At 43.3% G+C, this 27,729-nt stretch overlaps 1 protein-coding gene across 2 annotated transcripts in view; it reads right to left on the bottom strand.

The window, feature by feature from the left end:
• Positions 1-26,729, bottom strand: part of LOC133648456 (tubby-related protein 4-like) — a 30,315-nt gene extending 3,586 nt beyond the window's left edge. The window contains exons 1-13 of one of the 2 annotated variants that reach the window (XM_062044558.1): positions 26,236-26,729; positions 24,573-25,334; positions 8,597-8,725; positions 7,996-8,157; positions 7,741-7,921; positions 7,072-7,179; positions 6,817-6,983; positions 6,227-6,451; positions 5,913-6,147; positions 5,643-5,787; positions 5,266-5,437; positions 5,091-5,184; positions 1,624-4,997 (exon numbers count right to left, since the gene is read on the bottom strand). In XM_062044558.1, coding sequence (XP_061900542.1) covers positions 1,624-4,997; positions 5,091-5,184; positions 5,266-5,437; positions 5,643-5,787; positions 5,913-6,147; positions 6,227-6,451; positions 6,817-6,983; positions 7,072-7,179; positions 7,741-7,921; positions 7,996-8,157; positions 8,597-8,725; positions 24,573-24,824 — 5,244 coding nt within the window. In that variant the 5' untranslated portion in view covers positions 24,825-25,334; positions 26,236-26,729. The remainder of the gene's footprint in view (positions 1-1,623; positions 4,998-5,090; positions 5,185-5,265; positions 5,438-5,642; positions 5,788-5,912; positions 6,148-6,226; positions 6,452-6,816; positions 6,984-7,071; positions 7,180-7,740; positions 7,922-7,995; positions 8,158-8,596; positions 8,726-24,572; positions 25,335-26,235) is intronic. The other variant, XM_062044559.1, reaches the window with a different exon arrangement.
• Between the last annotated feature and the right edge of the window lie 1,000 nt (positions 26,730-27,729).

The following is a 27,729-nucleotide window of genomic DNA, read 5'->3' as shown; positions in this document are numbered from 1 at the left end:
TATTGCGAGAGACTCAAAGGGCTTAACATAGTGAAACCCATTATCTACATCTTCTGGCTATGTCTAAACCAGTGTGGGTGGCACCCAAACCTCCTATTGATTGATGAAATAAGAAAATGTCAACATGTGCATTTATTGAAGATGTAATGATAGCCATCACCCCAGTGTGATTCATTATTTAACATAAGTTTCATTCAGTCATCCAGAGTCCACGATTATTTTTCCTTTGCCCATTGTAACCTTATTTGTTTTGGTTAGATTTTACTGAGAGCTTTCATTTAGATTTTTTTGTATTTCAATCCCATTTCCTTTAGGCGGTTTCTTACAGCTCAGTCACAGACGGTGACTCCAGTTTCCTCCCATTTTTCTGCTGTGCATTTTCTGTTTTCAAGAAATATTGCTTGAGGTTTTTCTGTCTTGATGCTTTGACATTTTCCTTGGTGTACTAGTATTCTTGCCTTTGTTTGTGCTCGGTCCAGACTTTAGACACAGCTGACGGTGAACAATCAACATAGTTTGCAACATTGCGATTTACCTTCTTGAAGAATTTTGATAATAATTTCATCTCTTGTGTTGGAGCCATGATTCATGTCGATCCACCTATTGCAAGAGCTTTCCAAAGCGTGAACACTCATTTATAACTGTAGACTAACATATTTAATCTGATGCAGGTGTTAGCTTTAGAAATTTAAATTTACAAGGTGATTCCATAACTTTTTCATCAGGATTGAGTGATTCCATAATTTTTTCCACTTGACTTGATCTAAAAATGAAACTGAAACACAATTAATTTTCCTGATTTATTTTAGTGTTTCTTGAAGCCAGAAAGTTGCCATTTGAAATGACTATAGTTATGTGTCTTGTCTGTCATGTGCATTTTTTCTACAAAAATTAACCAACTAAATGAACATCCACCAATTCTGGCGATTCCATAATTTTTGTCAGGTGTTGTACTTGTAGCATATTATAGATTGCTTTGTGCATCATTTTAGCAGTTTGCAAATGCACTAAATAATTGAATTTAAATGTTTATAATTGAATACATTAAGGGTTTGAGTGTTCTCTATAATCAACATTATAAATTATTCCAACTGATCTTTTTTGTAACACGTCTAGTGAATGGAGCATACTTTTTAAATTATTTCCCCATATCTCTGCACAATGAGTCACATATTATAACACTGGTGAGCAGTAGAGAATATGGAGTGATTTTTGGTCTGAAACATATTTTACTTTGCTCATTATTTAGATATTTCTTCCCACCCTACGTTTAAAATTCTTTATATGAGATTTCCAGTTCTTTAATCATCTATTAAAAGCACCTAAAATGTGAATTATCTTACCCTCTAGATGTCTACTACATCTATTTGTATTTGTCGTTCTCTTCTGCTGTTACTGAATAGCATTATTTTAGTTTTAGATTCAAGTATAGTCAGTTTTAAAAAACAAATATATATTTAATTTGTTTGTTTCTTCTGTTTTTATTTGTATTAGCTTCTGTGTGTAAAAATACATGCAGAGCAGTGTTTTGTGAAATTTGAGCTTTGCGCGAATAGGCCTAGCAGACGTCCGCTTTGACCACATACTCTTCGGACGGATATGGCATGCAGTGATCTTTCTTACCTGTCTGCCCTCAAGTTCAATCTGAAAGTTCTTGGCAGACTCCTGAGTGACGCGCCCACCAAAGTCCAGCTGATACACTTGCGTTGCTTCATTCCACAGTGGCTGCTTGTTCGCCATGACGTACACAAAGCCCTGGCTGCCCAGCCCTCGGTCTTCCTTCTCGTTTGCCTTTCGACACTTCATCTCATCCAGCTCGCTGGCCGCCCTCAGGTTCCTCTTACTCTTCCAGCTTTTCTTTCCGCTCTGGCACTGGTTTAGAAGCTCGTCGCCGCTGATGAACAGCTCCGGCTCACTTTCTGAGCTGTCCTGGAACTCGCTGTTGGCGGTGGCCTTGTTCAGCTTCTTCACTTTTAACTGTTCCTTTGGTCCCTTAAGCTTCTTTTTGTCTCTCCCTCCAAGACGAGGACTAGAGATGAGAGAATTGAAATCCCCCAGAGCCCTGCCCTCCTTTTTGGACTTGCTCCCTTCAGCCGGAGGCGGAACGTTCGCCTCCTCGGCCCGACCATCTGCCCTCTTACGGTTTTTCTTGCTGAACTTGTCTGAGCGGGGCGGCACCGGGCTCTCAGCTAAGGATAGCACCTCCTGGTAACCTTCCACAGGTTCTGCCATGGCTTCTTGCAATCCTACATGGTTCTGCATTTCTGAACGTGGTGGTGGAGGGGGCGGCGGTGGTGGTGGAGGAGGTGGTGAGAGGGCATTTTTGTCTACAGCCATATGGGATGCTTTGGGTGGTAGGGGCACAGCAGGACTGGGAACAGGAGGACACGGGTTATATGTACCCCACGGTGTGTGGAGGGCAATGGGAGGAATGGAAAGCCCGCTTCCTCCAGGGTACAGAGGCGGTAGAGGGCAGCAGGCCAGATTAGTTAGATTTGTAGGATAACCAGCAGGCAAAACAATAGTTGCATCCTGCTGTGAGAGAGAAACAGGAGCCACCACTTCCTTTGGGGAGGAGCAGGGGCGTGGCGACCCCAGGATGGGCTGAAGCTGGGCTCCAGGGTAGGCAGTGACTGGCGGGTACTGAAGAGAAACTTGGTAACCTGCTGCAGCGGCGGCAGCTTGAAAAGAGGCAGCAGCACTGGGTGTTGTTGGAGACTTTGGAGACAGAACAAAAGGCAGCCTGGAGACATCCAAGTGTTGGGTCGGGCTAAGAATAAGGGGAGGTGGTTTGTGTGGTCCTGGGTGGCAGGTGGGGTTAAGTGTTGTAGTACGTTCCTGAGGTACCCACACTTCCTCTGTAGCAGATGGGTCCCACTGATAGGGAGGTGGGCGTTTAACAACCAGCCCTGATGCATCAGCTCCTCCTAAAGCCAAATTCCTCAGTGACTGATTCAGGGCGTCATCCTCTGTAAAAGCTGAATTTACATAATCTACGCAATCTCTGTTTCCACCGCCTCCGACTCCTGCAGTTCCAGATGGTTCAAGTGAGCTCAGCAGGCTGTAACAGGACTGAGAGGTCAGAGGCATGGCACTGTTGGAGTGAACGATAACTGTGCTATGTGGCGCTCCATTCCCTGGAGGAAAATCTTGTCTGATGATAGTACCCCCTGCTATTCCATTTGCACTCCCTGGGGCTGTGACTCCAACACTGGTCCCACTGCTACACTGGCTACAAGTGTATAAGGCTGTTTGCACCCTCTGCTGATAGCAGGCTGCTAGTGCACTATTATTTTTAGCTTTAGGCGGCAGCGGTCTAGGCGGTTCCATCATTTGGGACACTTTGAGGTTTGCTTCTCGACTGTTCCTCCTGAGAGTGGCATGAATCAGACTACTGTCGAGCTTCTGTCCAGGATTCCTCCCACCATTCTGATTAGCCGGGTCCGGATATGGGGGAGGGTCTCCACTCGGTATGGAATAGCGAGGTGCGGTGAGTCTGTTAAGGGTGGCCGAGCTGTAGGGTAGCTGGATCTTTTTGCCTTCTCCTGAGCTGACCCTGAGAGTGGAGGAGCTGCCGGGTCCTTGTAGGTTGTAGACATTCTGATTACAGACAAGACGGGTTCGAGGACGGCAAACCTCTTCCACATTCCCACTGCTGTCAAAGGTAGTTATCCTCTCATAGCCCAATGGTGTCGGATACTGCCCTTGCTGCTGACCAGGGGGGTAAAGTGGGAAGTCCCCCTTCTTTGCACTAAGATCACCAGGAGGGGGTGTTACAGTGGAGCCTACGACTGTTCCCGATGGTGCATTTGAGGCTGCATTGGAGGCCGACATGGAAGCAGCCGCTGCTGCTGCGGCTGCTGCCACAGCAGCAGCCACAGTTCCAGGATAAGGAGGAGGTGGGTTCATCTTGCTGAGCTCGAGCGGCGCGCTGAACACCAAAGTGTCTCCCTCGGCCAGCTGCGGACCTGAACGTGTTGTCTTTATTTTCAAAAGAGTCTCGTGTTCACCCCCGACACCCCTGTCTAGGACCAAATCGGGAGGTGGGTGAGGAATTTGAATTTGCAGCGTGCCCGACGAGAGCATGGTTGCTGCAGAAATCTGTCCTGATGACATAGAGGAAACAGGGATTTGAATGTGAAGCTGCTGCTGAAGGTGTTGGTGGTGCTGCTGCTGTTGTTGCATCTGCTGTTGTATTTGTTGTTGCTGTATGTGTTGCTGTAGCTGCTGCTGCTGCATGTGTTGGAGCTGCTGCTGAAGATGCTGTTGCTGCTGCTGTTGTTGCTGGAGCATCTGTTGATGCTGTTGCTGCTGCTGGAGCATCTGTTGTTGCTGTTGCTGCTGCTGTTGTTGGATCATATGTTGTTGTTGCTGCTGCTGTTGGATCATCTGTTGTTGCTGCTGCTGCTGTTGGATCAACTGTTGTTGCTGCTGCTGCTGCTGGAGCTGTTGTTGATGATGCTGTAGTTGCTGATGGTGTTGTAGTTGCTGTAACTGCTGTGAAGGATGATGAGAGTGTGAAGGTCCTACAGTGAGGCGACCCATGTCCAGCCCTCCAAAGATGACCTGACCCGGACTGGAGTATCGGTTAGAAACTGTGTACTGGGCTGTAAGCATGGTTTCTTGGCTTTGGTCTGAACCAGCAGAAGCAGCCGCAGCAGCAGCAGCCCCTGGGGAGGTGGCTGTGGGGTTTGATAGAACATCCAGCTGAACATTTTGATTGGCTAGGAGGGACTGGACTAGACCAATATTCTGGGCGGGGGACATGGCCTGGGCGGGACTGTGGATGGGTGCAATGGGGATGTTGACAGTGCAGGGCGGGTTGTCATCAGAGCCACCAGCTGGGCCAGTGACTGGCAGGTCATCTTCATCCTCGCTGAAGACGTTGGGGCTGAAGACAGGCAGATTGATGTACTCCATGGAGATCTTACGCACTTCCGGCAAGTAGATTGTCATCTGTCTGGGCTGCAGGTGGAGGAGGCTGGTTTTGTATATGACTGAGGCGAGAGAAGGATAAAGTCAGAGAGTGAGGACAAACATTGACAATTACAAAATGTTCATGAATAACCAACAAATAAAAACCAATGTACCTGCACCAAGATTTGTTGGCAAGAAGGCAGCAAGCCCAACAATCTTGAATTTTGTTCCCCAAATATTTGATGTGACCTGAGCAAGGTAGTTTTGCTGAAAGACATGTATTAAAATGCAATGATTAAAAATACTGGCAACAACAGAGGTAAAATGTACATCAGTATAAGAAAATACCTGAGTAATGTCATCTAAAGGAAATTCTCTCCGTGTCAGACTTGGTGACCCGATGGAGGGTTTTCGTATGGGTAACCGGGGTGACCTGGAGACCTCTTGGGTGGCGCGGGAGAGTTTGGGTGATTTCCTGGGATCAATGTTGATTCTGTTGGTAAAAGGACAAACTAAGTCTCTACAGAGAAGGTAGCAAAATGGAGGGGGGGCGGGTGAAAGATGGTTTAGGCATGCAGTGAAGCACAAAACATGTCAAATGTGTTATTACAATCAAAACCATTTGTATTCAATTTCATTCAAGTTTGGTTTAATTATCAATGTTAATTATATCAAGTGCAAGGGGAAGAAACATTAGTTGTGCTATAAAATGACTGTTTGTTTACCTGGGCATTTTGGGGGACTTACTCCCCCTAGATATCTTTGGGGACTTTTTTCCCACCCAGTCGTCGCTGAGCTCTATGTCACTGGAGTCTGAGCAATTGCAGCTGTCAATCATTGCAGATATCAGACTGTTGCCATATATATCATCTGAAGAGAGAGAAAGAAAGTTGTTCAGTACAAGCGAGTCAATCAATGAGTGTATTTATGGACATTTTGTTTACGAAAACACTGATTAGTAGATTTACTAGTAAATACACAGAAAATAGGTTTACCTGTTTTTCCATCCATTTTAGGGTCCATAATGACAAACTCTGGACGCAATTTACTTATTCGCCGGCCTTTAAGGATTGGCACTAGACCACCTAAGTACTCCAGGTACAGAGTGTAGCAGGGACCCCCCACCTCAGGGTTGTCCTCAGTACGTTTCATTGTACAGTGGAGACGCTCGTTGCCTGCTGTCGGGTAGCTGACAAAGTCACGCATGTTGTTGGGATCAGGGATAGGCGGCTGGGGGGAATGAGAGCATGTGTAATATAGTGCATGTTATAAAATGTCTCTTCAGTTATCAAAACATTTCCTGTCTTACCCTAATTGTGGGAGCGAAAGCGGCAGTGACGTATGAACAGAGACGCGACGGCATGGTGAGCTTGGCCACGTCTTTCTCTTCCTTTACCGCCGTGGCGATGCCCTGCTGGCAAAGGAGCTGCAGGCTGGCGACGCGATGCTCTACACGCACAACGTAGAGCGCCGGGCCGCACGCCAGGAAAAGACGCGAGTCCCTGTGGCCCCAACAAAGGGTAGTGATGGGGCGCTGCGGGGAAATTGACAATTTGTAATATTGTGGGTGGAGCTTAACTTCCTGTTATGAAGTGAAGTGAAGTGAATTACATTTATATAGCGCTTTTTCTCAAGTGACTCAAAGCGCTTTACATAGTGAATCCCAATATCTAAGTTACATTCAAACCAGTGTGGGTGGCACTGGGAGCAGGTGGGTAAAGTGTCTTGCCCAAGGACACAACGGCAGTGACTAGGATGGCGGAAGCGGGGATCGAACCTGCAACCCTCAAGTTGCTGGCACGGCCGCTCTACCAACCGAGCTATACCGCCCCACCCATTCAACTAGCTGATACTGAATCAACATCGCCTCTAAGTAGTGCACGGCATTTTAATCGTTACCTGTGCTGGTGTTTCCAGTGAGTAGATGTGTTCACCCCGGACGTTATAGAACTTGACAATGGCGTTCCTGGTAGGGGGAGGACAAGAGGGGTCAGGGGAGAGGAGCATCTTCTCCATGCCAGCCACTGAAAGAAGATCCCCCTGCGAGCACCACTGAACGACCACATCTTTGAAACAGAAGTTGGACATTTTACTGAATTTAGACAATATGTTTGTGTAAATGACAACCTTCAAGTTAAAAAAATCCTGGACTACCTTTCAGGCCGGTGCGGATAAGTGTGGGTGAGAGGTCATCGTAGTTGTTCATTAGGCTAATGTCTCCAGAGGTGAAGCTGACTGTCAGCAGAGGTTTGTGGCTGTGCACTGTGATAACAGAACAAAAAGCAATAAAGATATAAACAGCCAAATGGGAAAAAACACTCCGGGTAATCCTGCTGCATTTGTAATTGCAAAACAGTCTAGTAAAAGCCCTTGTGGTCCTACAAAGGCCATTACCCTGTGCATCACATCATCATGCATCACAATGGCATCTGGCAGGTGGAGAATAAGAAGACAGCCTAGTGTCAGCTTCAGACATTATTTCCATCTAGGCCAATCAATTACGATTGTCTAATTATTTCTGTGATCCAGTTAGCTTGGAGAACGTTTGTCTCATTGTGGACTGTGTAAAATGCTCCCTAGTGCAACATGATTTAGTGATTCAGAGACGGGATGCAGATCTTTATGATAATATAAGTTAAACAATTCTGGTTCCCATGGAATCAGAGCATGAGGAAGTGTGGATGGACCGGCAATACAAAGGGGGAGTTCACAGATGCTCACACATCTGCTTTCCTCCCCCCCTGTAAATTAAACAGCTGGACAATTGTACATCAGCACTCCCTGCTGACATGACATCAATTGTGTTTTCTCAGAGCAGCACACCTTGCTGCAGGGGATAGTCATCCGAGTCAGTGTCGCTCTCACTGCTGTCCTCTACCAGGAAGCTAGGGTAGTTCCAGGACATGCTGACGATGCCGTCCGACTCGTGCAGCAGAATGTGGGCCAGCATGCGGCCGTGGCAGTCCATCACTATCACCTGTCCGTCGGCGGTGCCAAACAAAACCTTGCGCAGGAAACACAAAAGGGTTAGAATACAGAAACAAGAGTTGGTTGGGGAATAATCGGTGTGTGTTGTACCTGTTGGTCGTCAGGAGTCCAGATACCGCAGGTGATCTGACTTTCCAAGTTGATTTCGGAAGACCAGTGCCTCTGCCCGCTGACTGAGCCCACCAGAACAAAGCCATCGCGGTAGGAGATGAGCGCCTGAGTGCCATCGTGTGACCATGTAAAGTCACTCACCTATAGAGCCACCGACAGACAGGTCCATTATCACTCATATTCATTTCACATAAGACTGGGATTAATATTATACACTTTTGTTTTATAAAAAAAAATACACTCACTGTTAAAAAAACCTAGTTATAACAGCCATGAATGCTCTAAGTTATTTGAATTAGGGTCATGCCGATCGATCAGCCACCGATCGGGATCGAATGATTTTAATTTTCAAATGGTGCCCGTAACAGCAGTAAAACGGCTAATCAAATAAAAAGAAAAGTCATTGATGTCTTTATTCATCCTTTATAAGATAAATAAGATGATGTCGATGTTTATCAGGATTTTTCTTATTTGTAATTTGAAAACACTTTGAATTTAAACAGTTTCTTAAAGTAATTACGATTAAAATACGATTAATTGTGCAGCCCTAATATCCATCCAATGAAAAAGTGGATCTTACCTGAGCTCCACGATCATTGACCAACTCCACAGACCAGCGGCCTTCATATTGGATCCAAACAAAGATTCCGCCATCTGTATCACAGGTGGCCAGCTTCTGGAAGGGCTCATTCCATCGCACCAGAACCACCTTAGAAGACAAGCGCACACAAATACAAAAGGATTGGCCTCCAAGGACAAAAACAACACTTTCTTTCTCAGGCTGCTCTGTACATCCAGCTGCATGGAGCGACCAGTGGCCACATTAGCGAAAAGCTAAATTTAGCAAATGAATCTACTGTGCACAGTATATCATTAAGCGGGTTAACCTCATTTTGAGAAAACCTCAAAGGAGCTGTAATTATCTGATAAATTACTGACAGTAGTGCTGCTTTAAAAAATGTTCCTTACTTAACGCATACATGCAAGTACAAGAACATGATGGGGATTGTTACCATAAAGCAGTATGGATCATCCCTGTCCTGGCCAATGTCACCTCAAAGTAACCCATCACGCTTCCCCCCCACTCCCGAGCTCCTCCCTCTTTTCTTTCTCTGTGTGTATCTGTCTGCTTTTCTGTAGCGTGACTCAGCCTATTCCCAGAGGAATAATCCTAAGAAGGGAGCAGCTCTGCTCTCACTGAGCACAGCAGCACGTGTGCTGTGCATGCTCAAAGGCACAACCCAGGGCAGGTTTTAGATGGGCTTACACTTGGGGTGTTGACTCCCAACGGACCCGGCAACAGGGTCCTTTTACTGTGCCATCTCACTCGAAAACCAACACAAACTGACATCTTCATCAGCCCAGTGGAACAGGTGTAGACTTAAGTCAAAACGAGCACCATTTACTCATAGAATATGAAGGTCTGCCTGCACTGAACACTTGTCTCAGCTGCATCATCGCCTCCTGGGTATTGCTAAATGAGGATAAAGATTGGCACTGAGCTACAGGGTTACTCTTCAGGGAAATGATTTAGCCTTGTTCGCCGCAGAGGGACGGCTTGTCACAAATATGGTGGGCATGAATACACCATCAACAGTCTCAATCATAACAATACTCTCCTGGTGTTTGTAGAACCCATTGTATAACAAACATATATTGTATTCAATCACAGTGACAAACACCTTATAAGTCCACTTTATGATGATTTTGATTATCTAAATGAGATTATGTTTTCTCCTGCATAACTGTTATAAAACAATGCAATGAAAACATTTTGAAAACACGTAAGTAGGAACACACATTAGTTGCCGGATGTTGGAAGTGTGTTGCTATGGGAACAGGAATAAATGCGCTTAGGAAATAAATTCTGGTAATGCTTAAAATGACCAAAACACTGTAAATATTGTACATATTACAACGTGTCTGTTACTACATTAAATACATATACTTGCGGTGAGTATATGATACGTTAATAGAGTGTTTTGAAGTTCTCTTAGAGGGCTTTGAAGGCTACAATGGTGAGTCCCATGAGCCACAACTTGCAAATGTTTTTCTTATCACCTCAAGACAGTACAGTAGGGATGTAAAGATATAAGAATTTCATATCATGGTTATTTTGACCAAAATGATCACGGTTATTATTATTGTGGTATTGTTCAATGTGCTCAAAAAGTACTTATACACACACTGAAATCTTTTGACCAAGTTAAAAAAACTTTTTTTTTTTTTTAAACATGGCAAAAATAAATAGACACCCTGTTAGAAAACCCACTACTTTGAATGTCCTCTGTTTCTTATGCTTTACTGAATTTGTTTTAGCTTTAGTGTATTAACTGTTTTAATGGCTAAACTTTCATTGTTTTAAATATTGGTTTGTACTGTAGCGCTTTAAGATTTATTTAAATAAAAGGTATGTAACAAAATATATTATTATTATGTATTATTTCTGGCGGGCGTTGTGTCCTACTTTGTTCAACTGTCCTCGAACACATTGTAAAAATACCTTGTCTTTTTTTCCTCTAAGGAAAGATCAATCATCATAATTCCGTACTAAGAAAGTACAGCTTGTAGGTTCAATGTGCACAATGATCTTAGTAGCTCAGGCAGCAATTAGATTGGGGTATGTTCTTTTTTAATGGGGAAAGTCATTATTGTCTCTTGTTTTCATGTTAGCGTTTAAGCTAGCAAGCTGGCACCAGTTATCAAAGTGCAGTTATCAATCTCGGTTTTTGATCATTTTAATTTAAAAGGGTAATACTACCCGTCATTATTACCGTTTATTGTATTACAGCTGAAAAACAGTCTTGTTTTCCGGGTAAAAAATCTAAATACAGTGCCTTATAAAAACAGTAGTTCTGATTGGATCCCCTCTGTTATTTTCCCGCTGCCCCTCTCCCACATGCAACTGTGATTGGATAGAATCCTAACTTGTCCCAACCACCTAAACAGATAATTAAATATAAGTTGGATTTTGTCTCCGTCTACATTTTTGTCTCATTTTTATTCATCGACTAAATTGTCACTTAATTTCGTCATTTAAGTTGCAAGCAAAACATTGAGCGACAAACATCCCCGTAAGATCTGCCCAAAACATCTGGTGTTACTCGCTAGCATTAACTTAAAGCTTGAAATTGATTGATATAACTTAATTTTTCTAAGCATGAGAAGGAAGAAAGTGAGTGTGAAGGGCAGTGCTGAGAAGAAGAAATGGATGATATTTCCTGGAGAGTTACCAGTCTGGAGAAGGTGCTATCTGTTTTTAAGTCATGACGCAGTGTGGAGCACTCCTCTATGACCTGAATGAAGACCACCTACGACCCTCTGCTTGCCTCCAATGGACTGGAATCTCACATTATTTTCTGTTTAGTACAGTAGCATCGCTAACCCAACAAGGGACTCCTCCCAGTAGCTCCACCCACTCGGCAGATGATTTTATGAATTTCTTTAATAAGAAAATTGAACTCATTAGAAAGGAGATTAAAGACAACGCATCCCAGCTACAACTGGGCTCTATTAACACAAATACGACTGTATATACGACGGACACTGCCCTCCAAAATAGTCTCTCTATTTTTGATGAAATAACATTAGAGGAATTATTACAGCGTGTAAGTGGGATAAAACAAACAACATGTTTACTTGACCCACTTCCTGGGAAACTTATCAAGGAACTGTTTGTATTATTAGGTCCATCAGTGTTAAATATTATAAACTTATCACTTTCCTCCGGCACTGTTCCCCTAGCATTCAAAAAAGCGGTTATTCATCCTCTGCTCAAAAGACCTAACCTCGATCCTGACCTCATGGTAAACTACCGACCGGTCTCCCACCTTCCGTTTATTTCCAAAATTCTCGAAAAAACTGTTGCACAGCAGCTAAATGAACACTTAGTGACTAACAATCTCTGTGAACCTTTTCAATCCGGTTTCAGGGCAAATCACTCTACGGAGACAGCCCTCGCAAAAATGACTAATGATCTAATGCTAACGATGGATTCTGATGCGTCATCTATGTTGCTGCTTCTTGATCTTAGCGCCGCTTTCGATACCGTCGATCATAATATTTTATTAGAGCGTATCAAAACATGTATTGGTATGTCAGACTTAGCCTTGTCTTGGTTTAACTCTTATCTTACTGACAGGATGCAGTGCGTCTCCCATAACAATGTGACCTCGGACTATGTCAAGGTAACGTGCGGAGTTCCCCAGGGTTCGGTTCTTGGCCCTGCACTCTTTAGTATTTACATGCTGCCGCTGGGTGACATCATACGCAAGTACGGTGTTAGCTTTCACTGTTATGCTGATGACACTCAACTCTACATGCCCCTAAAGCTGACCAACACGCCGGACTGTAGTCAGCTGGAGGCGTGTCTTAATGAAATTAAACAATGGATGTCCGCTAACTTTTTGCAACTCAACGCTAAGAAAACGGAAATGCTGATTATCGGTCCTGCTAGACACCAACATCTATTTAATAATACCACCTTAACATTTGACAACCAAACAATTAAACAAGGAGACTCGGTAAAGAATCTGGGTATTATCTTCGACCCAACTCTCTCGTTTGAGTCACACATTAAGAGTGTTACTAAAACGGCCTTCTTTCATCTCCGTAATATCGCTAAAATTCGTTCCATCTTGTCCACTAGCGACGCTGAGATCATTATTCATGCGTTCGTTACGTCTCGTCTCGATTACTGTAACGTATTATTTTCGGGCCTCCCTATGTCTAGCATTAAAAGATTACAGTTGGTACAAAATGCGGCTGCAAGGCTTTTGACAAAAACAAGAAAGTTTGATCATATTACGCCTATACTGGCTCACTTGCACTGGCTTCCTGTGCACTTAAGATGCGACTTTAAGGTTTTACTACTTACGTATAAAATATTACACGGTTTAGCTCCAGCCTATCTCGCCGATTGTATTGTACCATATGTCCCGACAAGAAATCTGCGTTCAAAGAACTCCGGCTTATTAGTGATTCCCAAAGCCAAAAAAAAGTCTGCGGGCTATAGAGCGTTTTCTATTCGGGCTCCAGTACTCTGGAATGCCCTCCCGGTAACAGTTAGAGATGCTACCTCAGTAGAAGCATTTAAGTCCCATCTTAAAACTCATTTGTATAATCTAGCCTTTAAATAGACCCCCCCTTTTTTAGACCAGTTGATCTGCCGTTTCTTTTCTTCTCTCCTCTTCTCCCCTGTCCCTTGCGAGGGGGAGTTGCATAGGTCCGGTGGCCATGGATGAAGTGCTGGCTGTCCAGAGCCGGGACCCCGGGTGGACCACTAGCCTGTGCATCGGTTGGGGACATCTCTGCGCTGCTGACCCGTCTCCGCTCGGGATGGTTTCCTGTTGGCCCCGCTGTGGACTGGACTCCCGCTGATGTGTTGGATCCACTGTGGACTGGACTTTCACAATGTTATGTCAGACCCACTCGACATCCGTTGCTTTCGGTCTCCCCTAGAGGGGGGGGGTTACCCACATATGCGGTCCTCTCCAAGGTTTCTCATAGTCATTCACCGACGTCCCACTGGGGTGAGTTTTTCCTTGCCCGTATGTGGGCTCTGTACCGAGGATGTCGTTGTGGCTTGTACAGCCCTTTGAGACACTTGTGATTTAGGGCTATATAAATAAACATTGATTGATTGATTGATTGATTATCATGAATAATTTGCAATAACTGTACCCACTTAGTATCCATTCCAGCTGATCACCAAGGAAGGAGGCCCCCACATCTGCAGTACCTTCCCAGGTATTCCCATTTAGGGTTTTAAGATTTTCCCTACCCGGATGTGGGTACAGATCAGTGATGTCATTGTGGTTTGTGCAGCCCTTCAAGGCAGCTGTGATTAAGGGCTATATGAATAAACTTGGATTTATTGATTTTCATTTAATTAAAGAAAGAAATGATCAAATATGACAAGCATATTGGTGATTTGGTGGAGCAGTTGGAGCATAGAACTTTTATTCTTCACCATACTGACTGATTGAGTCACTAATAACGGGCAAAGAGGATATCTAAGTAATTGTATCTGAACGGCAGACGTTTATCCATGAAAATATGGAAGAGCTGCTATTGGTGTGTTTGACAAAGAAGCAGCTTGAAGGAGATACTCTCCAAGGTAAATTCTACATTATTACATTAACATATTTTGTAAAACTACTGTAGTTGTTTGTGAAACATTCTAATATTTTGTGTTTCATACAATATTTATTATCTAGAAGTTTGTTTTTCTTTTTAAAAAGGCATGTCAAATATGTGCTTTTTTTTAGGGCCGAGTACCATAAAATTCACTTCAATTCAATGGGCGCCGTTGATTTGAGATACAAGTGTTTTGAGTTCAGACGTCCGTCATAGAACCAATTAGGCTCATAAATAGAAGTACTGCTGAATATCAAATAAAAATGACGTATGTTACTGTAAATTACGCTGATTTCAATGCAATGTTTAATGAGATGTGAGTTTAAAAAAATGATTGTGTAGTTTTACTCGCAGCAACTACAAATAATTTATATTAATCTGCACCTTGTAAGATTACCATGATGGGAAACCACATTGCATTACACTTCATACTGTATGTCCAAGTGTAAATCATAACAACACTAAATACTACATCGTGTGGGCACGTTTTGTGTCCTGCACTGACATCTGCACAGAGGTAACAATAATCCCTGCATGTGAGTGTAAATTTAGCAGGACTGTGGAGATTAGCTCGTGTGAGCTGGTCAGGCATCCCTTACGAGGGAGACAGCTGAGCACCTCGCCGTAACGCAGCGAGAGCTGGGAGATCAAACGTCACATGGAGACAGACAGGATAAGAGCAATAATACATACCCACGGGACAACATAAGGGGATCACGGGCACACGAGCCGCATGTACAAGAGTACACTAATGAAAAACAATTATAGTATTCGTCATGACCGGCTATGGGAGCACAACAGCATGCCCATAAAGATGTCCAACAAAAGCATAATCTAATATATTTTCTCTCTCAGAACTAAAATCTAATTTAATAAGAGGACGCTTCAGGTCTGTGATCCTTTAATCTTTGGTCAATGTTCAGCAATTAATAACTTCTGCTCAGAAACCATCTTAGAGCAAATTGACAAAAGCATCACATGCACATGTGATGCTTTTGTCAATTTGCTCTTAGACTAAGACATCTAAGCTGACCCCAGCAATTTAAAAAGAAGGCCAAATCAAATCAAGGGGCAGCTATAGAGATTGTGGTGCAGTCAGCAGAAGTGAAAGGACATTATGAAGGTGCAGCATCACGCGGATTCGACGGCGACACTGGGCGCTAGTGACCGGAAAGTATTCACAGTGCTTCACTTTTTCCACATTTTGTTATGCATTATCCCAAAATGTAATACTATTTTTGTTCTCAAAATTCTACAACGATACCTCATAATGACAGTTATTTTTTATTTTGCAAATGCATAAAAATTTAAAAAAAAATCACATGTACACAAGTATATACAGCATTTGCTCAGTACTTTGTTGATGTACCTTTGGCAGCAATTGCACCCTTAAGTCTTTTTTAATTTAATGCCTCAAGCTCGGCACACCTATCTTTGGGCAGTGTCGTTCATTCCTCTTTGCAGCAACTCTCAAGCTTTATCAGGTTGGATGGGAAGCATTGGTTTTCATCCAGGATGTCTCCCTCTATCCTCACTAGTCTCCCAGTTCCTGCTGCTGAAAAGCATCCCCACAGCATGATGCTGCCACCACCGTGCTTCACTGTAGGGATGCTATTGGCCTGGTGATGAGCTGTGCCTGTTTTCCTCCAAACATGACGCCTGGTATTCATGCCAAAGAGTTCAATCTTTGTCTCATCAGACCAGATGTTTCTCATAGTCTGAGAGTCTTTTAGGTGCATCTTGGCAAACTTTTATCGTCTGACCACTATACCATACAGGCCTGATTGGTGGATTGCTGCAGAGACGAGTCAGGTAAGGTAAGACTCTTGAACGCATCATAATTAAATTATCCCCTCAACTACCCCCAAAATGGATTAACTCGCTGGAATAAAAAAGACAATATAACATACATCCATAAACGTGGACGCATGTGAAAAAGTGCAATATATTATCTGTACAGTAATCTATGTATTTATTTATATATATTTATATATATGTATTTATTTTATATATATATATATTTATATGTTATTTATATATAAATATTTATTTATTTATATGCACCTTATTGCTTTTTTATCCTGCACTACCATGAGCTTATGTAACGAAATTTCGTTCTTATCTGTGCTGTAAAGTTCAAATTTGAATGACAATAAAAAGGAAGTCTAAGTCTAAGTCTAAGCTAGACAGAAAGATGAATGCAGCAATGTATAAGACATCCTGGATGAAAACCAATGCCATCCATCCATCCATCCTCTTCCGCTTATCCGAGGTCGGGTCGCGGGGGCAGCAGCCTAAGCAGGGAAGCCCAGACTTCCCTCTCCCCAGCTACTTCGTCCAGCTCTTCCCGGAGGATCCCGAGGCGTTCCCAGGCCAGCCGGGAGACATAGTCTTCCCAACGTGTCCTGGGTCTTCCCCGTGGCCTCCTACCGGTCGGACGTGCCCTAAACACCTCCCTAGGGAGGCGTTCGGGTGGCATCCTGACTAGATGCCAGAACCACCTCATCTGGCTCCTCTCGATGTGGAGGAGCAGCGGCTTTACTTTGAGCTCCCCCCGGATGGCAGAGCTTATCACCCTATCTCTAAGGGAGAGCCCCGCCCCCCGGCGGAGGAAACTCATTTCGGCCGCTTGTACCCGTGATCTTGTCCTTTCGGTCATAACCCAAAGCTCATGACCATAGGTGAGGATGGGAACGTAGATCGACCGGTAAATTGAGAGCTTTGCCTTCCGGCTCAGCTCCTCCTTCACCACAACGGATCGATACAGCGTCCGCATTACTGAAGACGCCGCACCAATCCGCCTGTCGATCTCACGATCCACTCTTCCCTCACTCGTGAACAAGACTCTGAGGTACTTGAACTCCTCCCCTTGGGGCAGGGTCTCCTACCCAACCCGGAGATGGCACTCCACCCTTTTCCGGACGAGAACCATGGACTCTGACTTGGAGGTGCTGATTCTCATCCCAGTCGCTTCACACTCAGCTGCGAACCGATCCAGTGAGAGCTGAAGATCCTGGCCAGATGAAGCCATCAGGACCACATCATCTGCAAAAAGCAGAGACCTAATCTTGCAGCCACCAAACCGGATCCCCTCAACGCCTTGACTGCGCCTAGAAATTCTGTCCATAAGTTATGAACAGAATCTGTGACAAAGGGCAGCCTTGGCGCAGTCCAACCCTCACTGGAAACGTGTCCGACTTACTGCCAGCAATGCGGACCAAGCTCTAAAAAATGTCAGCTGCCCCAAAAATGTTTGCAAAAATACCATATATTATTACATATCTTGCACGACTGCACCCTGAAATACATTGGAACCTCAACTTACGAGTAAATCGAAATACGAGCTGTTGTAAGCATTTCCACTGTCAATTGAAATAGTATTTGTCACAAGGTTGTGCTATTTGAGTGACTGAGTGACAGAGTTCAGTTAATATATTGTTACAGTTGTTGTTCCTGCTTATTTTACACAAGAAACAAAACTGTGTGAGCAATAAAAAGTTAATATATTGTTACACGTTGTTGTTCCTGCTTTGTTAACACAAGAAATTCACCTAAGTTTTGAGTGACCGTTGACGTGTGCGTTTGAGCGTTGCTTCGAGATTGGCTCCTCCAATCACCAGAACTAAGAAAGTTAGTGCACAGAAGAGGAAGCGTAAGAGCAAATCAGAGAAATAAACCATTAGAAATATATCTTACTTATTATCAGCCCCGCCATAGCATCGGTCCAGATGACTTGAAGCGGCAGCCAGCCACCGTGGCATGATGTCACACATGCGCAAATTACAAACATGTATCCATTACAAAATTTAAAAGCTGCAGAAGCGGTTTGTTGTGTTTCAGTTTGTTCTGTTAAGTCATGACACAACAAACTGCATGGTTGAGCTTTGGTACATAGGCAAACACATCGCTGACTTCCTCTGTCATCCCGACCCCGTTTCTTTGTGAGTATCATGAGACATTTTTCATCTAAATGGGAATATATATTCTATCAGTCGGCATCCTAATGACAGCATACCTGGTAGAGTAAGTGATGATTTATTATGTTTGTTGGCTCTTATAAAGTCAGTGAGCAGAAATCAATGATAATGGAGAAAAAAAAGGAAACGTCGTTATGCTTTTTTGAAATTAATGTGTTGCGTATGCTCAAAATTATCAAAATACTTAAATGTTTTTATAAATGTGCCCGTTAGTACAAACCCCGTTTCCATAGAGTTGGGAAAGTGTGTTAGATGTAAATATAAACGGAATACATTGATTTGCAAATCCTTTTCAACCAATATTCAATTGAATGCATTACAAAGACAAGATATTTGATGTTCAAACTCATAAACTTTTTTTTTTTTTTTTGCAAATAATAATTAACTTAGAATTTCATGGCTGCAACACGTGCCAAAGTAGTTGGGAAAGGGCATGTTCGCCACTGTGTTACATGGCCTTTCCTTTTAACAACACTCAGTAAACGTTTGGGAACTGAGGAGACACATTTTTTAAGCTTCTCAGGTGGAATTCTTTCCCATTCTTGCTTGATGTACAGCTGAAGTTGTTCAACAGTCCGGGGGTCTCCGTTGTGGTATTTTAGGCTTCATAATGCGCCACACATTTTCAATGGGAGACAGGTCTGGACTACAGGCAGGCCAGTCTAGTACCCGCACTCTTTTACTATGAAGCCACATTGATGTAACACGTGGCTTGGCATTGTCTGGCTGAAATAAGCAGGGGCGTCCATGGTAACGTTGCTTGGACGGCAACATATGTTGCTACAAAACCTGTATGTACCTTTCAGCATTAATGGCGCCTTCACAGATGTGTAAGTTACCCATGTCTTGGGCACTAATACACCCCCATTCCATCACAGATGCTGGCTTTTCAACTTTGCGCCTATAACAATCCGGATGGTTCTTTTCCTCTTTGGTCCGGAGGACACGACGTCCACAGTTTCCAAAAACAATTTGAAATGTGGACTCGTCAGACCACAGAACACTTTTCCACTTTGTATCAGTCCATCTTAGATGAGCTCAGGCACAGCGAAGCCAACAGCGTTTCTGGGTGTTGTTGATAAACGGTTTTCGCCTTGGATAGGAGAGTTTTAACTTGCACTTACAGATGTAGCGACCAACTGTAGTTACTGACAGTGGGTTTCTGAAGTGTTCCTGAGCCCATGTGGTGATATCCTTTACACACTGATGTCGCTTAGCTGCTTACGTGCAGTGATTTCTCCAGATTCTCTGAACCCTTTGATGATATTACGGACCGTAGATGGTGAAATCCCTAAATTCCTTGCATTAGCTGGTTGAGAAAGGTTTTTCTTAAACTGTTCAACAATTTGATCACGCATTTGTTGACAAAGTGGTGACCCTCGCCCCATCCTTGTTTGTGAATGACTGAGCATTTTATGGAATCTATGCAATCCATGCAATCATGGCACCCACCTGTTCCCAATTTGCCTGTTCACCTGTGGGATGTTCCAAATAAGTGTTTGATGAGCATTCCTCAACTTTATCAGTATTTATTGCCACCTTTCCCAACTTCTTTGTCACGTGTTGCTGGCATCAAATTCTAAAGTTAATGATTATTTGCACAAAAAAAAAGTTTATCAGTTTGAACATCTAATATGTTGTCTTTGTAGCATATTCAACTGAATATGGGTTGAAAATGATTTGCAAATCATTGTATTCCATTTATATTTACATCTAACACAATTTCCCAACTCATATGGAAACAGGGTTTGTACATTACATATATACTTACATCATGTAAATAAAACCCTAATGGAAGTGTTTGGATGTTTTTTAGAGGTTCTGTAGGCAGAATTGAACGGCTCCCATAAGCTCCATTGTAAGCAGACTTTTGATCAAAGTTTATTTAATAATTAGAATGCATTTAAAAAAAATCCAGCCGTCGTTATGTCTTTCATAATATATGTGAACGATAGTCAAAATTCCAAAATAAATGCAGTTCCTCGTTAAGCCTCATCAACACTCGGGGTGAGCTCATTAAAGGAGGACCGCTATTTGCATGTTACGTGATTCAATCAAATCAACAAGCGAGAGAACTGGATGGACATCAAGATGACGGAATCAGTGCTAAATATTATTAACTTAATCACTTTCTTCTGGTACTGTTCCCCTCGCATTCAAAATAGCGTTTTTCATCCTCTGCTCAAAAGACCTAACCTTGATCCTGACCTCATGGTAAACTACCTGCAGGTGTCCCATCTTCCTTTTATCTCGAAAATGCTCGAAAAAATTGTTGCACAGCAGCTAAATGAACACTTAGTGTCTAACAATCTCTGTGAACCCTTTCAGTCCGGTTTCAGGGCAAATCACTCAACGGAGACAGCCCTCGCAAAAATTACTAATGATCTGTTGCTAACTATGGATGCTGATTCGTCATCCATGTTGATACTTGATCTTAGTGCTGCTTTCGATACCAGTGATCATAACATTCTATCAGAACATATTAAAACATCTACCTATGTCAGACTTAGCCAAGAACAGATTTGCCTTTTGCTGGAACTTTGCCTTAACACTACATACTTTCAATTCATATGAACGTTTTACCGACAAAAACATGGTCGTGCCATGGGATCACCTGTATCCCCAATAGTAGCAAACCTTTACATGGAGTACATGGAAAAGAGAGCTTTGAGCTCTTTAAAGGGAACGGCACCAAGTCATTGGTACAGATACATGGATGACACATGGGTGAAAATCAAAAACCAAGAAGTGCAAGCCTTCACCGAGCACATTAACTCAGTGGACAAAAACATCAAGTTCAAACGTGACGATGTCAAAGACAGTAAGTTGCCTTTTTTGGACTGTGACGTCCACATTGGAGAAAACAGGGGCCTCCATGATGGGGTTTACTGAAAACGCACACATACCTATCAATACCTACTTTTTGACTCACACCACCCACTGGAACACAAACTGGGTGTTATCAGAACTCTACAACACAGAGCTTATAATGTCCCTACCAGCCCACAGGCCAAAGAGAAAGAGCATAGGCATTTGAAGGAAGCCCTCAAAACCTGTGGTTACCCCAGCTGGTCGTTTGTGAAAGTGCATCCAGTTCCAGAAATAACAAGAACAGAGTGGATGAGGAGGAAAAAGGTGACAAAATATTGTCATTCCATATGTATCAGGTCTATCTGAGGAACTCAGAAGAATTTTTAACCAACACAACATCCCAGTACACTTCAAACCAGGCAACACCCTGAGACAGAGACTGGTGCAGCCTAAAGAACGGACACCACACACCCACAAAAACAATCTAGTGTATGCTATCCAGTGTAATGATGAACGCACTGATTCATATATTGGGGAAACAAAACAACCACTAAGCCGATGCTTGGCACAGCATAGACGGGCAAACTCTTCAGGCCAAGACTCAGCTGTCTACCTGCACCTCAGGGAGAAACAGCACTCCTTTGAGAAGAAAAATGTACAGATTCTGGACAGGGAGGATGGAAGGTACGAAAGAGGAGTGAGGGAAGCCATCTATGTCAAGGTTGAAAAACCATCCCTGTACAGAGGAGGTGGTCTGCGACACCACCTGTCTCCAAGCCTTTGACATTTATGCTAATCTAAGGAAATAGATGACAATTACAAAAATGTTTTAAAGATGGACATCCTATTGCAAACCTCACTATATTCAAAAGTAGCTTGAAAATTAAAAAGACTGAATGGCACAAAACGCCCCTCAAGTCTCTGAAGGGTTCAATGAGATGCTTGAATCAAAAGGAAGTGCCACGCTGTTACAAAAAAACTAAATGGAGCATGGACTAATTTGCAATATAAGAGACAAAGGGAAATTTGAAGATCTCTTCAAGGTACGATAGGTACTAAAAAGCAGTATTGGAAGGTATCATGGACCAGGGCTTGACCAGGCAGGCAAACCTGTTATGCAACATGTCCTCTCCATGGATAGATTAGCAGGGTAAAGCCATCGCTCTAAAGCACATTTAAGCGCAACGCCGGAGTCAAAAGGTCAGACAGGTAGAAAACACATAGAGACCATGAGAGGCTCATGTATAAATGTCTAATGGGATAATTCATTAACAGGACTGACAATGGTAAATAGTCTTGATATACATGGCAATTCAGTGTAGACTGTAGACGAAAACTTGCAAGACAATATCTACTGAAACTGATAGACACTACAGTGTTGTCAAACAGTCTCAGATATGTATCTCTCATGCAGAAGGAATAGGCTGTTACTGCACGCTGTAATGGAAGGGAGAAAAAAGCATCAAGAAGAGAGCTTGTCAAATGAAGCAGTGATCTATTTTGAATCACATCCCAGAGGGAATATTCAATAGCATCACAAGAGTGTAAAAATATCAAGTTTTTAAATGCAGTACAACTGACAGAAGGTCAAGAGGTAAGTTGTTGTTTGGACTTGACATTAAGAAACCACACAGCTTTTCATTTCTACCCTATTGACTGTCCCGTTTGGTTGAGGATAGGGATGTCCGATAATATCGGCGTGCCGATATTATCGGCCAATAAATGCGTTAAAATATAATATCGGAAATTATCGGTATCAGTTTTTTTTATGATCTGTATCGTTTTTTTTTTTTTTTTTTTAATTTTTTTTATTAAATCAACATAAAAAACACAAGGTACACTTACAATTAGTGCACCAACCCAAAAAACCTCCCCCCACCCCCATTTCTTTCTGTTATCAATATTCTGGTTCCTACATTATATATCAATATATATCAATACAGTCTGCAAGGGATACAGTCTGTAAGCACACATGATTGTGCGTGCTGCTGGTCCACTAATAGTACTAACCTTTAACAGTTAATTTTACTCATTTTCATTAATTACTAGTTTCTATGTAACTGTTTTTATATTGTTTTACTTTCTTTTTTATTCAAGAAAATGTTTTTCATTTAGTTATCTTATTTTATTATTTTTTTTAAAAAGTACCTTATCTTCACCATACATGGTTGTCCAAATTAGGCATAATAATGTGTTAATTCCACGACTGCATATATCGGTTGATATCGGTATCGGTTGATATCGGTATCGGTAATTAAAGAGTTGGACAATATCGGAATATCGGATATCGGCAAAAAGCCATTATCGGACATCCCTAGTTGAGGAGTACAACCGAAACTGTTTGTGCCTTCGTCGAAGATCTCACCCTTCTAATTATCACTGACCGTGGCGAATCGAGGAAATCGCCTAGGAGGGGTGTACTCTAGGCCATGGTAACATCATCGGGACAGCCATCATATAAGGTCCACAGCCCGAGATGGTGGTGTGGGATGCTTCCCAAGATGTTCCATCCTAAGTCAGTGGAGCCACCCAACATGTAACAAACATAATACTCCACATTGCTGCAAAGGTCCTGTATTCTTCTAGCTGCACCCAAGGTTTGGCCCGTATGTCAAAATGGATTGACATTTCTCTGAATGTGCGCTACAAAACACCCGCTTTAACTTTAGGGTGTTAAGCCAAATCACCAAGAGATTTCCTACACACCTTTAGGGGACTGACAAGCACATGTCTGTAGAATTTGTTCAAAATTGGTTGAAAAATATGGTTGCCATCAAGCAAAACATATTTACATGTGTGGGACTTTGCATGCCCAAGTCATTGACCATTAGTCTAATAAATATAACATTTTGATGATAACTGCATTACATACTGTGTATGCTAGCATGTCTTTTGAAGCTTTTAACTTAACCCACAACAAGCACAACAAATGCCATTTATAGTCTTGTAAATAAAACAGGACTATAGGGACCTGCTCTCAGGTTAATAACTAACTGTAGGGCCTTGACCCATCATTGTGAGCTGTATTCTCGAGGGATGGCCTTCTTCATCCTCCAGGAGGCTGGGTGATTGGTATATGTTTATTTATAAGGCAGCACAGTGTCTACTGCTCTCCAATATTTGTAATTTAATTACACGGAGGAGTGTTTACTCTTATGGTTTGCATTCAAATGATCGGTTCCATTTGCCCACACAGAACCGGGAAAAAGGGTTTTCGTTTACTCTGCTCCTTTTACATGTCGCAAAAAGACTGGAAATTAACTGAATTTATTTCATTGAACGCTTTTAAGTCCAGATTGAAAGTACTTGAGATGACGTTTTTAAATAGTTTCTTAATTTGTATGACATGTATTTTTATGTAACTGTATCTTTTGCTGCCTCTTGGCCAGGACTCCTTTAAAAAAAGGTTGTTTAATCTCAATGGGACTTTCCTGGTTAAATCAAGGTTAAATAAAATAAATAAAGTGCTCTTATAAACGACATGCCCCATTTAAACACTGAGTGCATCGTATACCAAAATAAACTACTAATAAAAACCTGGTGCTCTCTGTGGGTGAGTATATTGTTTTATGGAGTTTTTGAATGTGTAATCAAAGGAAGTATTTATATGATAGTAAATAAAAATCCTACCTCACTATTGTGCCCCCTGAGGTTGAAGTTGACCCTCTGCGGAGTGGGCCGGTCCCGCTTGCAGTGGCTGGATGTAAATGTGACCCCCACAACTCCTCGGCCATTTCCAGTGGCGAGCCAGCCTTCCTCGTAATAACGCTTCCGGCACACGGGTTGCTCTTTCTCACTCTTCGGCACGCGGCCTTTCCACGACAGGCACAGGATGTTGGAGTCGCTGCAGAGAACCGGGCCATGCTCCACTGAGGCGAACATCCCTGCGACGTAGGCGTTGTAAAGCTTCTGAGGTCCCCTCTGTTAAAGGTGCCACTCCTGTGCTGAGGTTACAGGTTCGATGATGGATGTGAGACGGCCATAGTGCATAGTATCTGCTCTTCCTTGGACATCAGTGAAAACTCAATTAAGGATACAAATAATGTCATAAAAGTGGAGAAATCAGCGTTGCAAAGGCACTAGTCACTTTTGATGGATTGGACCGATACGGTCAGTTGCCTCCTTTTAGAAAGTCACATCCAGGAACAAAACAGCCGTGTCACATAAATTGCCAAAGCATCCACTCAACATGTCTCGCGGCTTTCAGTCCATGAAAGCGCCTTTTCTGTACAGTTAAGCGTGTTGATGTCGGCGTGCTCCGTCCTCGTCATGATCCAATCCTGGCTGTGAGTGCGAGAGGAGGAGCAGGGACTCCTCTCCATCAGCTGTAATCCTGCAAGAGAACCGCCTCTCCTTGAAACGCCATTACGCCGGCAAACCTCTGGCATCCCACTGGGGGTGAGGGAAAACGTTTTTTTTATTATTACATCACAACAAGGCTTTTAACTTAGCACATCTCACAAACAAACACTGAAATAAACACAGCAAAACTCTCCTTGCTTTTAAATATTAACAAGCTGGCCTAAATTACCCCTTATTCCACGGGCAGCCACTTATAGTTGGAGGACTATTCAACTCAGCGGAAGGATACTGAATTATTTAACACGCTCATGTATCATTTTAACGCTGTTTAATTAGAGCGACCCCGTGTGGCTAAGACATGACACAGCTGGAGGTAAACAAGGTGCCCAATGAGTATGCATCAATAATAATAATAATAATGATGATGATGATGATGATGGATGACCATTATGGAGCTAGACAAAAGGTAAATATCGAATCAAGATGGAACAATGACAGTCTTGACCTAATTTCTATAGATACACAATAAAAGGTTATTAATAACGTAGCATGAATAAATACGAATAGGTATGACAAGCCAGTAAAGAAAGGAGCTATCAAAAAAACGCCTGGACAATAAAAAACCTTTCTCTGCCTGACTTTCTATTCTTTGTGCAGCAATTACACGGATAGTGATGCTGCACACAAAGTAGTTGCAACCAAAAAATAAAATAAAATGAAGGCGGCTAACGTTAGCTGACCCAAAACCAATCCAGGCGGCGACTCCAGTGGCTCTAGTGTCTAGTCCATCCGCCGCTGGCACTGGTCGCTAACCCGGCTACAGCTAGCATGACAGCCGAATACTGTCTTTTTAATGTATTTATAACCAGAAGAGTGTAGATACTTGAGAATGAATAAACGCCAGTAGCCCGTTGGGCTGAGTGTTGGGTTTCTGGGTCAGATTTAGAATGGATAAAACGATGGAGACATGAGCGGTGAGATGGGAGCTTACCTCGGCTTGAAGGCTGCTCTGTTGTCGCTGTGCCTGCAGTCACTCAGCTCCACTGCAGGGCCCCGGCAGCTGGGTCACGTGGTGGTCATGTGACGCGACCATCATTCTAAATAATTATTCAACCTGCGAGTTGTCCTACCGAACGCCTATTTTTGTGGCCGTGCCATCATTTCCTCTGCGCTACTCGCCACTTTAACTCACACAGGAAAGCGTCAGCGCATATGTAATGTGGCCTCCCAGACGGAAGGGGGGAGTCGAGTTCACAACCCACTTCCGGTTTGACATTCACGACCTGCCCGTTCTAAACATGGCCACCTCCATGGCGTTCCGGAGAGAATTTGGCTCCCTGGCAAGGATATTGAGAGGAATATCATATTCGGTACTGTTCGTTTTATGTCACACACATTTTGTTTGGTATCACAGGTTGATTGGCCGTAGTGTGTGTGAATGTTGCCTGTCTATCTGTGGTGACCCTGCGATGAGATGGCGACTTGTCCAGGGTGTACCTCGCCTTCCGCCCATATGAAGCTGAGATAGGCTCCAGCACCCCCCGTGACCCCGAAAGGGACAAGCGGTAGAAAATGGATGGATGGATCATATTCGGTAATGTTCGTTTTATCCATCCATCCATCCCTTTTCTACCGCTTGTCCCTTTTTGGAGTCGCGGAGGGTGCTGGAGCCTATCTCAGCTGCATTCGGGCGGAAGGCGGCGTACACCCTGAACAAGTCGCCACCTCATCGCAGTGTTCGTTTTATGTCACACACATTTTTTTTGTATCACAGGTTGTTTGGCCCTAGTGTGTGAATGTGAGTGTGAATGTTGTTTGTCTATATGTGTTGTCCCTGCGACTTGTCCAGGCTGTACGCCGCCTTCCGCCCAATGCAGCTGAGATAGGCTCCAGCACCCCCCCGCAACTCCGAAAGGGACAAGCGGTAGAAAATGGGCGGCTGGATCATATTCGATAATGTTCGTTTTATTTCACACATTTTTTTTGTTTGAATGCGAGTGTGAATGTTGTCTGTGTTGGCCCTGCGATGAGGTGGGGACTTGTCCAGGGTGTACCCCGCCTTCCGCCCGAATGCAGCTGAGATAGGCTCCAGCACCCCCCCGCAACTCCAAAAGGGACAAGCGGTAGAAAATGGATAGATGGGGGAAAAAAATTGTATCACAGGTTGATTGGACCTGTTGTTTGAATGTGAGTGTGAATGTTGTCTGTCTATCTGTGTTGGCCCTGCGATGGGGGGGCGACTTGTCCAGGGTGTTCGCCGCCTTCCGCCCGAATGCAGCTGAGATAGGCTCCAGCACCCCCGAACGGGACAAGCGGTAGAAAATGGATGGATGGATCATATTCGGTAATGTTCGTTTTATGTCACACACATTTTTTTTGGTATCACAGGTTGATTGGCTCTAGTGTGTGAATGTGAGTGTGAATGTTGTCTGTCTATCTGTGTTGGCCCTGCGATGAGGGGGCGACTTGTCCAGGGTGTACGCCG

Source organism: Entelurus aequoreus, linkage group LG04 (genome assembly GCF_033978785.1).
Source record: "Entelurus aequoreus isolate RoL-2023_Sb linkage group LG04, RoL_Eaeq_v1.1, whole genome shotgun sequence".
Taxonomy (NCBI): domain Eukaryota; kingdom Metazoa; phylum Chordata; class Actinopteri; order Syngnathiformes; family Syngnathidae; genus Entelurus; species Entelurus aequoreus.
The sequence above is the reverse complement of the archived record's forward strand: the minus strand, read 5'-3'. Positions and strand labels throughout refer to the sequence as shown.